Source organism: Denticeps clupeoides, chromosome 2 (assembly GCF_900700375.1).
Source record: "Denticeps clupeoides chromosome 2, fDenClu1.1, whole genome shotgun sequence".
NCBI classification, from domain to species: Eukaryota; Metazoa; Chordata; class Actinopteri; order Clupeiformes; family Denticipitidae; genus Denticeps; species Denticeps clupeoides.
In genome coordinates, this window is record NC_041708.1 from 29,522,139 (window position 1) to 29,539,147 (window position 17,009).

The window sequence follows — 17,009 nt, forward strand, 5'->3', positions numbered from 1 at the left end:
CCCGTAATTACAGAGCTGGCGTTGTTTCCGGACACTCCCGCTCACCCGCACCATAATTTCCTTAACTTAGGCACCCCGTCTCATCCTTCCTCAAGGTCATCCACCAGAATCAATAGACATCATCATAAACACAGGCAGCCAGGAGGCCTCTGAAATTCACCTCCGCAAGGTCACCCGCCGGCCCGTCGCGCGGCGGAATGGAGGTCACCTGGGAAAGAGATGAGCGCTTTGAAGCCCCCCCAACTCCATTCGGTGAGAACAGAAGCGTCCCGGTTTTATTCCACATCCTCAAATATGAAGGAGGTTGGGGGGGGGGGGGGGGGGACCAAGGAGAAGAACCAAAAAAAAAAAAAACATAATAACTTCTCTTGATAGCTTGTGTCTCTACCAGTATATACCCCCCCTCCACCACGAACACTATAATCCAAACCCCCCCAACCCCTTTCTATCTCTCAGACACACACACACACACACAGACCGAAACGCGCTCTTTTCTATTCACCTCAATCTTTGGTTTCAAAGAAAGCGAGGAAGCCAAAGGACAGAAGGTTATACATTAGTACTGGTCATTGCTCAAAGAGCACGCGTCATAAATAATAAAGGCCTGTGGAAGGACGCGGTGGCTGTGCTTTACGCCCGCACTTCACACCCGGCGACACCAAAAGACAAGATTGTTATTTCCATCCGCCGAGCGCGGGCCCTTCTATCCACATGATTAAGTGACGGCTTCAATTATACCACAACGTGGTGACGGCGTCAGGGTGCGAGAGGGTGGATTTGCAGTTGTTTTCTTGTTTGTTTTAGTCTGCCTTTTGGGCTTCTCCTGCCTTGAAGGGAGAATAAATAATGTCCTCTGTCCTTCTAACGCCGCTGGGTTTGATAAAATGGCTTTTTGTAAAAAAAAAAAAAAAAAAAAAACTAAAAAATCATTGGGGGGGGGGGTTGAATTGCGATGCATTTGCACTTTACATTTGCCACTCTTCAGTTTTGAATGCGGGTTTACTTACAGCAATGGCTTCTTTACACCAAACATCAGAGGTAGCCAATGCTCCTTTAAATAAAAAATAAGGTAACAAGCTAAAGAACTGAAATGCAATAACAGAGTTACAGCTTTTACCACGATTCCTTACGCTTTACACAAGAATTCCACATAATGAAGGTGTGGCAATGACCATTGGTTCAGTCTTTACACAATCAGGTTCAGCCTTCATCATCCTGACTCTAACAGCCACCAACATGATTTTTAACCACAGTTTTAGCATAATGGACTTCACATGCAGCCTGTACCACAACCTATTAATCCATTTTTACAACACTGCATTACAATATGTATTAATACAACATAAACTAACCAGGGGTGCGTTTCCCAAAGCATCCCCAAAAGGATGTAAAGAGCATGGCTACTTTCAACTAGGTTTCTCACCCCAGAGCAGTGCAGAGACACATTGGGAGAAATACTGAACCCAATGAAAGCTGTTACAGAGAAGAAGGAAAATAGACACTCAGTAAAAATTCCAATAAGTCCACTTTAACGGTAATTTAGTAAAGTTCTTTTTAATAAAAATCCAGTGTAGTTTAGAAGCAAAAGAAGCATGTGTTGGAAATATTCCTGACTACGGAAGGTGGCTTCCTGGAGAAAGCGTTTGGGAAGCAGGCTGCTACCTCATTACGCAATACACACAAGTAATACGCCAAAGTAACAAGATTACTTAAATAAGGAAAGGGCACGTTGAGCGTGGATCTAGTTTAAGTGTGTCCTTCTCCACTCACTTTAGTACACGGACATGGTGTATGCATGTTCCACCCCACAGGGCTAATTTAGGACTGCAGTGTAATTGAAAAGCCGGCCTTTTTATCATTTCATAATGGCGCCCCGAATCATTTCCCTGCCTGCACTGACCCGCAAGCGGGCCATCCCAGAAACAAAAGCCCCGTGCTCGCTCTCTTCCCCTGCACTTGAATAGCATCTTATCAGTGGCTGCGGGGCACTACAGGCGCATTAGTGAGCGTATTACACATGCTTCATAGCCACGCATTAGGGAGATGGGCCCAGGTTCAGGTTTAAGCAGACCGGCTCGGAGCCCCGGTCCCGGCCACATAATGAGATCTCGCTCCCAAGGAGCAACACTCGGGGCGAGAGTGCTGGCTTTATCCGGCCTGGTTTAAAGCACTGCATCTGCGCCACTTTATTACCCTGCTGCACCACAGCACATTAGCAAACCCCCACCAGCCAACGGCCCCCTAAACACGACCACCACCAGCGACCCGTTGCCCGATAAGCTGATTACACAAAAATAATACGAGTGTGTACGCTTACGACAGAGACAAAAGGGGGTTTCAGGTAATGAGGAGGAATTCAAGAAAATAAAAAATGCATAATATTTTTACATTAAATAGGACTTGCAAAAACTAAGAAGAACAGGGAAGTAAAATAATCTCTTGTGGTTTTCAGAAGCACAACATTCGGAGTATAACTTAATTTAACCCCTCAACACTCCTATATCTAGACAATGGGTCCAGGCACATAACCTAATTATTTATAGGATTTTGAAAAAAATATGGCTCTGATTTATTCCGAATCAGTTTAATTTAAAATGTGTTGGAATAATTAAGTAAGCATATGAAGGCAAACTGTGATCACAGCCAGAACCTTAGAACCTATAAAAGTTACTGTAAAATAGCATTACGTTTCATTAAAATGAATTCAATTGTGACTGAGCTCATTAGCACAGCGGTAGTCGGCAAATTGGCTAATCTATGGTGATTTGTAATCTGAGATGCTACTAAAGTTCTAACCCCCTGTCAAGAGTTCTGGTTCTGTATTGTGTCTCTGGATGCTACTGACACTTGGCCCTTTTAAGTCCTCCGCTCGAGCTCGGCCCACAGTCACTTGCAGACGTCTCACCTCGTGGAAAACACCGGGTGTAGAGCTTGAGCCTGTGTGAGGGTTCGCAAAATAAAAACGCAATGAACAAACCGGGCAATTCCAGAAAATCCAGACAAAGGGGGACGCCTCGGTTTACTTCTTGAAGAACAACTCTGGATCACACGGGCTAATGACAAGACAAGCCTCACCAGACACTCATTCCCCCATGAGGATCACTACTCGTGCCGAACGCTCCTATGAAGGGGACCCAGGACTCGCGCACGACACCCAGACACAGGCACAGACCCTAAAACTCAGGGGAGGGGGGGCGCGGCGCCAGCCCAACAAATCGGCAATGCGTTCCATGGCGCATCGCACTCCGGCAAAGCTCTTTCCTGTCCTCGACTCTTTGCTGCAAAAGAACACGGAAAAGAGGTGCATTCTTCTGTCCAGACAAGACATGTACTTTTTCTTCAAAATGTCCCTTCAATTACATAAATCAATAGAACTTTCTTTTATCTTTCTTTCTCCCCATCATCTAAAGGTGACCCCTGTGATATTTGTCCTCCATTTTGGCGGAATCGGTATAAGTGCTGGCCATTTGGCACAGACGCTAAGTGTGTGAAATGAGTGGCCCTGTCTCTCCAGCCGGGCTCCATTTGACAGCGCGTTGATAGAAGCGTCACATCCTTGGTTGAGTAAATGCAAACTGACAAGAGATGAGGCTTTGGTGGCTGAATATAATACCGAATTGTGCCTCCGAGTGCCTTATTATGTTGTCTGGGGCTGTTTGAAGGGAGGCGGATTGCGCAGATAGAGTAGACAGCAACTGTACACATCCACATCATTTCTCACACTCTTGTTGGGGGAGTTTGGGGGGGTTGGGGGGGTAACAGAGAAAGAAGGCGGGGGGGAAGTACTATGGAAGGACAGACAGAAAAGAGTTTGGTCTCTTAACCACTGTTTTTCCAGCTAATGTCCATTTTTCGTTTACAACATATAGCAGCGGGCATTAGGGACGCCGACGGAGGACAGAGGGGAGGGAAGAACGTCTGCTGAGATGCTAGAAATGAGCCAGAAGAAAGGGAGGGCAGCAGGGCAGGGAGGTGAGGGCACGTTGAGGAGGGAGGCAGATAAGCTGCAGAGACATTAGTCTACCAGCATCACCTCTCCATGGTGACGGTGTCTGTCATCATCCTGCGCCACTTACAAAAAGGGACAAGTCGTATTCTCAAAAACACAATTACACAAAGGAAACAAGCATGCATGTGTGTGTGCAAGAAAGCATGCACACACAAACACACTTTTACAATATGTAGTTGCTATGTAACGTGTGTATTATATAATTGTAAGTACCACTAACAAATCCTACACCAACCCCAAACTGAATCTCAGTGAACAAAGGTACATCTGTAGACACTTTTTTTATTATTAAATATTCATGCAAACATGTATTTTTTCCAAGTGGTTAGTCCACATGGTTATATTACATATAGTACATATAGTACATATAGTACATATTGTTCATATTACAAACAAACATACACACCCTGCGCGGACACCCATATCAAAATGTAAAAAAACAACAGCCGCATATACACGATACAATACAAACTGGCATATAAATTTCAACTATTGTGACACAAGCAGACACACACGCTCAGTCACCCGTCCACAAATGCAATATTAAAGCTTTGTACCTGACAACTGAAATGTCAGATTTTATTGATGTACAGGCTGAAATTGGGTCAAATCAACCCATTTGACACCCCCTTTACATCACAAACACTTTAAATGGCAGCGACAGTCTAATAAAAATCTAATAGACTAGTTGTATCAATTATTATACTTTTATTGTTCTGTACATTCAGTCACCACCCTTTACATAATACTTATTGTGCACCAAATATATGCCAAATATAAGTTTCCACGGATTTATTGACTCACAGTCTCTCACCTCATCAATTAAGTCTGAGAAATTCTCAGCATTTGCGTGTGGCTTGAATGCATCTTGCCATTAACATATCGCATCGGAGCTGAAAGCAGGTCTCTTTCAACCCTGCCACAGCCAAGGCCGCACTTTTGTTGGTGGATGTTTGCGGGGTGGCGGGGCGCGTGTGTGTACACCTACCCTGACTGATTTCGCGTTTTTGTGGAAAAGCATTCCTGCAATGCCTGCATTATCGGCGTGCACTCAATTCACGTGGCGAATACCCCGTGGATGAATACAAACTCCTTTAAATGTACCTCTCCATTGTGTTCCCCTTTTTTGATATAAAAAAGAAGTGATTCAACCACACAACAACAACAAAAAAATAAAAAATACAGACGACACATTCCACAGATTTAAGGCGCATTCAATGCAATTATACATTATGAACTTCAACGCCAACATCCTTCACCCCAGCTCAATTATGATACGGAATTTTTATAACTTTACAAAGCTAGTTCATCACCTATCTTTTTTATCAAAAAGCCATAGCTCACCAAGCTAATTAGTGTCTGGGACCTTGAAAAAACGTTACCTGAGAACTCAAATAAAAAAAAAAGCTAATTTCGCATGAGATCCAGAGGAAAGAAATGTGTTGTCGTTAACTTTATGCCATTTGCTGATCAGTTCATCTTCTGCTCACTTAGCCATTCACTGCGAATGGCATTTTAATCAAGGGTGCCCAGACCTTTGCAGGACACCCTGAGTTCGCACACTGTGAAAAAGGGAGGGATTCAGAAGTGGAAAACCAATGGCAGCTATTTGTAACACTTTGTGGGAACAATGCAGCAAGTGGCATGGTGCCATGCTCTCAGTCCTACACTAACAGGCCTTGCTTTGTTAAGGAAAATGCTTCAACAGAAAGATTGTTGATATGGACATTGTGATGTATTATTATAAACCCTGCAGTAATGTCAGTATTGAATCATTCATCACATTCATCATACATTGTTCACAATTAAATATAAAATGTAATATTAATATTATGGTAGTGGTAGTAGCCTAGTGGGTAACCAGAAGACCCAGGTTCAACCAGAAGACCCAGGTTCAAATCCCACTTACTACCATTGTGTCCCTGAGCAAGACACTTAACCCTAATTGCTCCAGGGGGGGACTGTCCCTGTAACTACTGATTGTAAGTCACTCTGGATAAGGGCGTCTGATAAATGCTGTAAATGTAAATTACAAGTTTGTCTCAATTTTAATGTAGACGTGCTTTGTGCTTTGTGACATGCATGGTACCAAGTGATGCTAAAAGATGTCACCTATGTTACGTGGTACTGAAGAGGGAAGCCTGCTGGCAAAACTCGCATTCAAAACCAGTCACAAATGCACTGTCAGCAGCATCTGCTATCAATCTGTCATCTGATACAACAGTCAGAATCGCATCTGAATCGTTCTTTGCTGCTGGTGCACCAGCGGAAGAATTTAAAACTGGTTTCACCCCTGCTGATGTGTACTGTATATGTACAAAATGTTGTTAAAAATCTGTTAATACCCAGCAGTGGCCAAGACAGACGGAGATGGAAAGGGACTCCAGTTCTGAAGCTCTTCTCTTCTTTAGTGTGACGCGTCTGAGGCAGTATGAGAGTGGGCATGCCAGTAGTGGGTTTTCCATCTGAAGTGAGTTCCATGATCGGAATTAGGTTAAGTACCAATATGTGCAACTCCAAAGCACAGTTTCTTTCTTTCTTTCTTTCTTTCATTCATTCCTCTCCTCCTGCCTGTTCATCTCCACCCACTCTCACGACCCACAATGCCCGGGAGCGCCATCTTGCCCACGGCTCTCCCCTAGCACAGCCTCCAGGCACAGAGATGCCCATCTTTCAATGATGCCCACTCAAGATGCACAGAGACCTCAGTCTGACCAAATCCTGAAGATTTCTTTTTTGTAAAGAAGTAAGTAAACTTGAAACAAAGAGAAACGAAAAGCAGAAATTGGGCACACTACTTTTATATCGAATGCTTGCCGCTCAGTCGTCCTTACAGAAAGGGCAGATTTCGGTCAGTCGCTAAAGAGATCAGGTGCACACAGAGAGACCGGCGAATGAGGGAGCGAAGAAACTCAGAGAGTGGAACAAAAAGAAGCGAACTTGACGCTTATTAAAGAAAATTGTAACCCTAGCATTATGAAAGCGTTACTCCGCTTTCGTATTTTTCCGCCTTTCTTGCCTTGGGATATCCTTAAAAAATTCATCAGGCTGACAGCAGGCACCTTTACACTGATCACTGCCTGACAGGGTGTTCGGACTGGAATCCGAAAAAGCTCCTCCCCTTTCCCCAGCCCTCCCCGTGCCTGCGGAGGCCAATGAGTGACACGGGCGTGGCCCGGGTGACTGCGCGGGGCGACAAGCAGCCCCTCTTTTTATACTCCGCCCCAAACCGCTTCCTCTGCACTTTCTCCAGATCAGCAGACGGCCGTGATTTCACATACACATACTGCCGCATACGGTCGAGTCCATCCTCGCTATGCTCGAAAGAGGGGGTGTTGATGTCTGATGTATAATTTATGTCAAAACACCAAGCAATGCTCTTTATTCTGCTTGTTTTATGTCTAATGCGATACCAAGCTGGCTAAAAATAACAGGTATTGTGTGGGTCTGTAGTCGTGCTGTCCACCTCTTCATGGTTTAATGATGCCAGGTAGCTCTTCATACATGAACAGATAAAAAAAAATCTAAAATATCTAAAACTAGATTTTCACGCATTCACTGTCTATATATGTATTCAGACCTGTTTACAATGATGTACAGTATTGCATTCACCACCCATATCCACTAAATTAACATGACAAGCGAGCCCGTAATGTTTTGTGACAGTGACACATAACAGCATTTTCATTAAAGAGAAGCATGAGATAAACAATGAGAGAAAAGGAGGATGAAAAAAGAGATGTCAGCAATTAAAGTTAATTCATTAACTTAAATAATTTTCTACATATTTGGCCACTGAAATGTTTCTTGGCATTTTTAAATACGCATTGATTTGGAGATTTTAATTATTTTGACATAGTCAATGACCTTTTTTTAGATTAAATAATCAAAATACACAATTAAATTAATTATTTTTAGCATCCTTCATTTAAAACATTTATTGAAAGATGCATCACATTGGAACAAGCGGACATTTACAAAAATATGCACATCACGGAAATGTTTTTTTTTTTTAAGAGAAAAAGAGTTTGTGTGTCTGAGCTGGAGGAGAACACACACACACACACACACACACACTGCTCCTAACTGTGAGACCACCAAAACCCGATAACACTACACATCTAAAAAGTTACAACAGTGCCATCAGACTCAGTTCCTTGCACAGACAGAACAAATATTTCACTACAGTCCACAGAAGACCTTTAAATTAATTCAAAGTAATTATAATCTTTCCAGCACTGTGATGATTTGCTGAATTAATTCCCAGATTAATATTAAAAGCTGTGCCTTTTGTCATCATTATTAGTAAAAAAATTTTATTGTAAACACTGCTGTCGCTCTAGAAACAGGAATATTTGTTGTTTTGAAAATTAATATTTTACTGCTTACAACGTGTTTCAAATTAAAAGGATGTGATTTTCATGACCATTATAAAGTGGATTTTATCATTTATTTTGCATTAGGACAGCCAGCGCTGGGCGTATATGGACACACGTGTGTATAAAAGCACGTTCTCTCCAAATGCATGCCTACAGCAGCACTGCCCATCTATCCAAATCCTGTGAAGACCTTTGATAAATCTTCAAACAGACATCAAAAAGTCTCGCCACGCGGCCAACACGACACACAGAGGAAAGAAGGAACTTCTGTCCTTGGTCAGTCCAAACACCGACGCTCGTTTTTCAAACGCACGATGGTCAGTGCTTGTCAGGCGGGAAAAAGACGTGATGAGATTTGAACGGCAATCATAAATGTCATCAGATGTTTTATCCATGGTTCGCACGCCGACACGCATAATTCTATCGGTGGGAAAAAGTGATGATGCGTCAGAGAGCTGTCTCCTCTGATGCGTCTCTCCACAGCTGTCAGCACCCCTGGACATTTGAGTCTGAACGCAGGACCTCACGTCATCTGAAAGCATCTGTAACCCACGTCACACCCAGCAAACTTTTCATTAACCATCAGCCCATTCTAGCAAGAAGGGGAAAAAAGCCCATGGGTTTTAATTGAAATAGTTCAGCAAAGCGCATTTTTCTGCGTTACTTTACGCTGTTGGTTATGCACTCGACATTTGCAGGTAGACCTGTTAGGCCTTATCAGGGCTCTTAGTTTTAATTTGTAATTGCTGGTGTCTTCCTCTTGTAAGTCGCTTTGGACAAAAGCGTCTGCTAAATAAAGTAAAGTAAAGTATTAGTGAAGGTTGCTTTCATACTTTTTTATCTTATTTATATGCATTCCGAAACATAAGCTATTGCTGTGAGCCCAACACGGAAGTCTGTATGTCCAGGTATCCAAAGGTGACGTTAAAAAAAAAAAAAGCAGGACAAATATCGTATATTTGGCAGATGAAACAGAACAAGGTGAAAATTCCTCAAAACATAGTGAACAATATGTTTTACTAAACACACGTGGTCATTATTATAACGTAACTACGTGAACTGGGGACCCTCTTCCAAACCCAGAAATAATAATAATTTTTTTTTTGTGGCAGAGTTTGTTAAAAAAAAAAAGTACACAACGTCGCTTGGTAGGTCGGTATGCACTTCGCTGCCCCCTTAGGCTTCGTTTCCTTCACTTTTCGTTGAGGAAATGTGAGGAAACGTGAAGACATGTCACGCTCCATGACGAATGATGTGTATGTGCGTGTCCCCGCCGACTCTGTCCCAGTTTTCAGCTTTTTAACGCCAACAAAACCCAGTTCTCTCAGCAGGACGCCATAAACTCCTCAATTCACTCCTTATTGTTGCTAATTAAAAAAAAGTTACGGCAAAACGCGACTTCCCACAAATCCCGGACACTTCCCGGCGCCGCGACACGGGTGACATTTCCACGCAGCTCGGCCGACTCACCGTACAGCTTCTCGTCGCCGTCGGCGGCCGGCAGCGGCGGCTCGTCGGTCAGCTCGCTGTCGGGACTCGCCGGCTTGTCGTCGGCCGCGTCCATGTCGCCGCGCAGGGGGAGCAGCGGCTTGCTCAGCTGCCCCGTGATCATCGGTTCCTGTCCAGGTAGGCGGGAGCCCCGGGAAGGGAGGAAGAAAACCCAAAAAAAAAAAAAAAAAAAAAACCCACGACGACGAGGACGAGGGTGAGGAGGACGAGAAGAGCACAGGAGTAAAGAAGCTGAGGGAGACCGCGTGGATCTGTCTCTCTCTCCCTCTCCCTCCCTCCCCGTGATGCGTTATGGATGGATGGGGAGTCTCTCCCTCGTTGCCCTTTGGCATTAAAGGTGCGCGGCTCCTGTCAGAGGCCTCGTTACCGCGGCCGACGGCAGCTCTCATGCATCAAAAAAAAAAACACACCACGATTCATTAAAGCTCGTCAAAAGTGGAGAGTTTATGCGTAAATGCGTGCAAACGTGCAAAAAAAAAAAAAAGCTGCAGACTTGCTTTGGTCTCTAAAAAGCCTGCTAACAAACGTAATACAGGGTGGTAGTAGCCTAGTGGGGAACACACCTGCCTATGAACCAGGAGACCCAGGTTCAAATCCCGCTTGCTACCATGGTGTCCCTGAGCAAGACACTTAACCCTGAGTGTCTCCAGGGGGGACTGTCCCTTTAACTAATGATTGTAAGTCGCTCTGGATAAGGGCGTCTGATAAATGGCATAAATGTAATGTAATCGCACACTTACCACAATGCTGGTCCGAATAAAAAAAAAAAAACCCAACAACAACAGATAAAAGGGCAAAGAAGGCTGCCTCTCCCCCCCCCCGTCTCCTAAAATGTCCACGGACTAGAGGAAGTCGTGCCAGCCCCCGATCAGAAAACAGTCAGCGCATGCTGGCCTCGGAGCCCAAATCCAGTCTCCGCTGCCCAGATGCATCGACAAAGCATGTGCAGGTTCGAGCTGGAAGCCGCCTCTGGAGACTCCCGCTGGAGATGTCACCTCTGCTCCCCCCTCTCTCTCTCTCCCTCTCTCGCTCTCTCTCTCTCTCTGTGCAGACACACACAAACACACAGACGGTGTTGCCCCCCTCCCTCGTGCCGTGAGGCACACAAACAATAGCAGAGGGGGTCAGACTGTCTTTTATGGCCAGGTTTGTGTTTAAATGGTGGAGGTCGGGTGTGAGTGAGTGTGGTGTGAGTGAGTGAAGAGGGTCTGCAGGGCCCACCTCTTCCCGGGTGGTCGATTCATGTCCACCCGAGGGCCTCGCATCCGCAGGCTTTGATGTGACACATGATAATCTATGAAAATGTTAATCAATAGGAATAGTTGAAGCTGTCATTGGAAAAGCGCGGCGGCTGGTCAATACTCATGCCCCCCCCCACAAACGGTGTCGCTCGCCATCGCGTTCTCCACTCTATCCAAGCACTTAAGTATGGGAAGCTCCACACGTCCATGGGGCAAGGCTCACACACACATCCACTCTGTATGTGTTTTATGCCCATACCCCTCCTCTGTCTCCCCCACCATCCTCATCCGCGCTCCCTCTCGAGACGCCTGATAGGTCCACTGGAGGGCAAAATTAATACCTAATTGAATCACGCTGTCATCAAAATAATCAATACTTTTTTATTATTTATTTTTACAGTCTGTTGACTGGTTGAAAGGTCGGCGGGACAGGGAGGGGTCGGTCCCCCCACTTCCCAACCCACCCCCACCTGGCCCTGAAACGCTCGTTTCCAGTCCTTTTCACAACAAAAAGGATTAGGAAAAATTGCAATGATAAAAGGAAGGACATATGTATTTTGGGTAAAATGTCCCGTTTATAGAATCCCATGAGCCATGGTTTGGGGGGACAGGAAACTCCTTTTCCCCTTGCACACCCCTCCAGGAGAGATCACCAATGCAACAGTCTCTCTATCTCTCTCTCTCTGTCTGTCTCTCTTTCTCTCCCCTCGTTCTACCTTCAGCACACTTAATTACGCTAATGAAACAGGGACTCCCAGGGCAGCTCTTGATGCCAGAAAGTATGTGTGTGTGTGTGTGTGTGTGTGTGTGTGTGTGTGGGATGGGGGGGCTGCTTTACGCTTCTTTGGCCACAGATGAAAAACAACAGGGAAAAGCACTTGGCCACTGCCCCACCCCATACACACACACACACACACACACACACACCTCAGCTTGTGCTTCCCAGACGACAGACCCCCCTCCCCGCTTCATGTCCAATCATGAAATGTCCATGCTAATTGCTAAAGGCCTTGGTGGCGGAGACCCCTCTGTCCCCGGAGGCTGGGCCTCCTGCTGGATGCTGCTGTCTGGTCCTTCACATGTGCGACTCTGGTCACTCCGGCGATCTGATGCGCTTTGCGTTTCTCTTTCATCCCTTTATCTTCCGTTCTGTTCACCATCCTGCTTTTGTAATTATACTCATAAAGTGTACCTATTATGTAATATATTTAAAGTTTTATGTAATCTAATGTAATTAAATGTAATTAAAGATTATGTAATATAATCATAAAATAGTATAAATTAAATGCCAATCAAATATAGCATTGTTGCAATTGCGTTTAATTATTTTAATTTCACTCATTTCAATTTGGAAAGCCATTCACCATATTTACCAAATTTATCCTGTTTCAATTTGGATAAGCAATTAAGAGGTAATTACGGTGTAATTAACTTTGTATTCATATTTGATCATGACACAAGGCTTTCAGGCGGGATGTTTTTTCCAATTGTGTTTTTAAGATAAATCGCATTGCATTGCACGCCTGTAGCACATGGTAATGACAATTTTCGCCAGTGATGTTCACTACCCTCCTCTTCCTCCACAGCGGCTTACTGACCTGGCTTGGATAAGTCTGTCACACACTCACACAAATGCCTGCCTGACAGCTGTTAGCCAAGTTCAAGTTCAAGTGAGCTCTATTCTCATTTCGGCTTTCTCCAGAATTTACCATCTACCATCCTTATGAACGCAGTCGTTCATTATTGATCGTGATAAATTCACCATGTTTTGGTGTCTCTGCCGGTATCAGGATTTACTCCCCTTTAATCGCCTTCGCTTCAGTTGCTTGTCTCCTCTGTGCTGCGCAGCTGTGGCACCAGGAGGCACCAGTTTGCTTCCCCTGAAGGTCTGGGAACACACTGCTCCTGCCCCCAGTTTTCACACTGATAGGAAATTGTCTGTCAGTCTGTCTGCATGTTTTTCACCTTTGAGTTAATGTCTTCAGGATGTTTTAAATGTCATGCACTTTCTTTTTTTATATTAAGGAAAAATGAAAATGCAAATTAATGTAATATTTAAGGTTGTATAAGTTTAACTGTTCCTTAAATCTGTTTCATAAATAGGTAGACAAACAATATGGAACCAGAGATCAGAGAACATTACAAAAAAATTGTTATTGGCTGTTGACTATCAAAGTCGTGTCTGGAAAGGAGCACAAAAAAAATCTCTTTGAAGCCTGAAACCACACGACACAGCGGGTCCACCTCAGACAAATCTAAGAAAGACATTGATTGGTCAGGCGAGTGAGTTGGTTTTTTGGACATCGATCCCCAGGTTGACCTTCTGGAGCATCAAAGCTTGTGGTGAGCTGATCTGGCCCCCAGTATTAGGGCCGTAGTGTAGCAATATAAAGAGAGAGAGAGAAAAAGATGGTAAGAATGGAAGGGATGGAATGTGAAAAACAGACAGAGACACATGCGCATGCATTTCTGTCATAGTATGTTGGAATGATGTGATGCTATAAATAAGATTAAAGCTCATAAATGAAACATAACCAGTCTTAAGAGAACAAAACAAGATTTTTGGTTTAGTTTCAGGAAGGTAGGTAGCTTGAAGAAAATTCCGAGAAATTCTACAGAGACTTTGGTTACTTCCTCGTCTGTACGCCTCAGTGGCATCAGGCATCAGTGACACGTTCTACCTGATGATTGGCCTCTCAGCAAGATTCATCTGAGGCCCTGTCTGCCTCCTGACACTGACAGATAGTTTTTAATACCCTGACCACAGCACAGCCCGGACCTGCATTCCCGCTGTACAGCTGCTGTCATGATACACTCACACACACTTTTGGATTATTGATTAGTGATACGGCAAACGCTGAGGGACCCGGCTCGCGAGGCATGAGCATGTCTGAAAGACAGCTGTGTGCCACGTTTAAAATGAAAAGTCAACAAATCAATCCATAATACATAAATAACAAATTTTTAATGCGCTGTATGACATCTGCACCACCCAGTGAGGAGGTATGGATTCAAATTGCTCCTGGACTCCATAGGTGTGCTGTAGGAAGAGGCAAACACATATATTTTCCTCACAAGCCCCGTTTGTTCATAAATCACCATGCCATGTCACTTCCTGTCTTTGTGAGTGATGCACGACTGGCCACACGCAGGCGGAGCAGAGGCCACTGCACAGAGCCGATTAACTCTATAACCTGGTATAATTGATCAGATCAAGAGGGAAACCTTCCAAATTCCCTGTGAAATAATCCAGTTGAGCAGTCTGATTGGATTTTTTCTCCCTCCAGTGCATTATTCTTTGTATGCAGTTGAAAAAAAAAAAAAAACAAAGACTGACTTTGGTTTTAATGCATCTTGTGTGTTTGTTGGCACAACAGTGCTTCCTTTGGGCCCTTTTTCCTCTCCACCCACTGAAAACGGTTCCACATGGAAACTGCTGGGGCATATGTGCTCTACATGATCCACCAAGCCAAGCAGGTTGTGGCCTCGCCAACGCTTGGATGGGAGATCTCCATGTCTGCAGCTGACAGAAACGTCGATGTGGCCAACAGAGGGCACTCACCCTGTGTTCAGGGTGGATCCCAACACAGTGCAAAGTGATACTTTGGACATTTTTCTCAAGCTTTTAGTAAGCGTGTCCCTGATCAATTTTAGTACATCTTAGAGTACATCCGAGAACAAAACCGCCACTCTTTATTCAGTAGAAATATAAATACATCAAACTAAACTTTCAAATATCAGACAATGAACAAAGAAAAAGAGAGTGATAAATAGTAGTAAAATAAAAAAAAAATCAAATTGTGTAAGTGGGGGAAAAGATTAGTTTGCCCACATTTCATGCAGACATGTGCATGCATGCACACACACACACACACACACACACTTACAAAGATGCACACAAATACAAGGAAGGTGTGAAAATCTGATTTCCCAAAAAGGCTTGGTAATTCTCTGTGAAGGGAGAGACCACGATCGATAAATCATTGCTAAGTAGATTGTAAAGAAGAAAAAAAATTATATCCTGAACCTGGTGACAGTGCATTAGGGAATCTCCCAAAGATGAGAATGAGGGAGAGAGTGAGGGAGAGAGAGAAGCTCAATCTCAATAAACACAGTAACCATCACCCCTTTAGGACCCACTCTGACTAATGCTGCATTATGGCCACGGAGAGGGAAAACCGCCATAAACACCCCCGTGCCTCCAGGGAGAGGCAGAGAGCAGGAGTGGTATGACTGCCTGCGTCTCTCCGTCCATGAGATGCCATGTACCTGATGTGACACAAATGTCCCTTCAGGTTACAGAGGTGGACAGAGAGAGCCAGAGAGTCTATGGATCCCATTACTCACATCCAGAGGATGCAGACAGGACACCACGTTGTTGAAATTAAGAATCAGATTTATTTTTGTAATAATAACCTAGCAAAAGCTTCGGTCCACGTATTACTGCCCCAGAGCACTTAACAGCACTGAGTGATTCTGAACAAATTTGAATTTATCACTTCTTTGGGTTGCACGAGCAATGGTCATTAACTGTGTAATATATACTAATTGCCATGTGGGACTTTGGGGCATTGGATGTGGTGGGGTGGATCCTAATTATAGGGGAGGCATGACAAGAAAAATAAGACATTGTCCCTTAGTGTATGGGGGCAATTAATTGTGCTATCAGACCCAATTTGCATGGGAATTATGTACTGTGTTACTTTCTTTTCCTCCCCACTAAACAAATGACCTCCCCCTCAATACCTCTGAGGAGGCATGGTTTTGTTTGTGATTTATGCTTGGCCTAATGAACACCAAACTGCTTGGAATTAAAACAAAAACTACAGCATGTGTGTGTAATGCACTATTATACAGTCTCACAAGGTTTATGCGGATTTCATTACACTGTATAATATTACATACGTAGATGGGGACTGATAATAAACATACATACATAGATGGGGACTGACAGGGAGATGATCTGGTCATGTTTTTTGAACTTCAAACTGTGACGCTAAAAGAATGGAAACAGTTTAGTGCAAAATGCTTTGCTTTTGTCAATACTTGTTTTCATTTTTTCACCTCAGGGCTGGTTCAGATGACGCTCCTCAAAAAATCAACAAAGTCCTGTCACATGGTACTGCGCGCTGTGATTGCATCCAAGGTCAAAAGCTCACCAGCTCAACGAGTATCCTTAACGAGAGTTTTAAAAAGATTTGGATTGGCTCGAGTTTTTGGGGGGAGGGGCTTGCCGCGCGGCGCGATAGAAATCACATATGAAAATAAATGCCATACTAAGTGTTCTAACTTAGAGGGAGATGGGGGACCAAAAAGAGAAAGAGAGCGGAGCTCTGACGAGCATACCTGAGGACACCCGCCGATCCAGCCCCTATCTGCTGTCCCCGACACATCGGCATGGAGTATCGACCTTGGTGGAATCGCTCAGATCCAAGGTAAATGTGTTGATTGTTTCCCAGCAGGCTCTCCTTCTGCTGCCTCGGCAGGGAGGAGACAAGAGATGAGAGGGTCAGGAGGGGCTGCTGAGGCACCACCATCACCCACACCAGCCGCACCAACAGCAACCGGCAGCTCCCACCCTTGAGCCTCCCCACCTGGGCTCGGACAGTGCTTTGTGGTGACATTGATCGACGAATGGGGCTGGCAGCAGGCAAGCTGAGACATAAGGTCCATGATGGGCTAAGGCTCAGTGGGGATCCCTCACTCTCACCTCGGAGCTCGGTCAACTCCACGTAAAGGGTGACTGGTAAGGAGTGAAAATCACACTTAGGGCAACAATGTGAGAGAAACCTGTAGTACAGAAACCCACGGTATCAATTCTAACCAGCCCTGGCCCTAACAAATTTGGAACCCTAGGTAAGATTTTAGGTG

The 17,009-nt window shown here is 44.4% G+C and overlaps 1 protein-coding gene across 1 annotated transcript in view; it reads right to left on the reverse strand.

The window, feature by feature from the left end:
• pou6f2 (POU class 6 homeobox 2) overlaps nucleotides 1-10,000 on the reverse strand; it is a 78,651-nt gene extending 68,651 nt beyond the window's left edge. The window contains exon 1 of the mRNA XM_028969593.1: nucleotides 9,859-10,000. Coding sequence (XP_028825426.1) covers nucleotides 9,859-10,000 — 142 coding nt within the window. The remainder of the gene's footprint in view (nucleotides 1-9,858) is intronic.
• Between the last annotated feature and the right edge of the window lie 7,009 nt (nucleotides 10,001-17,009).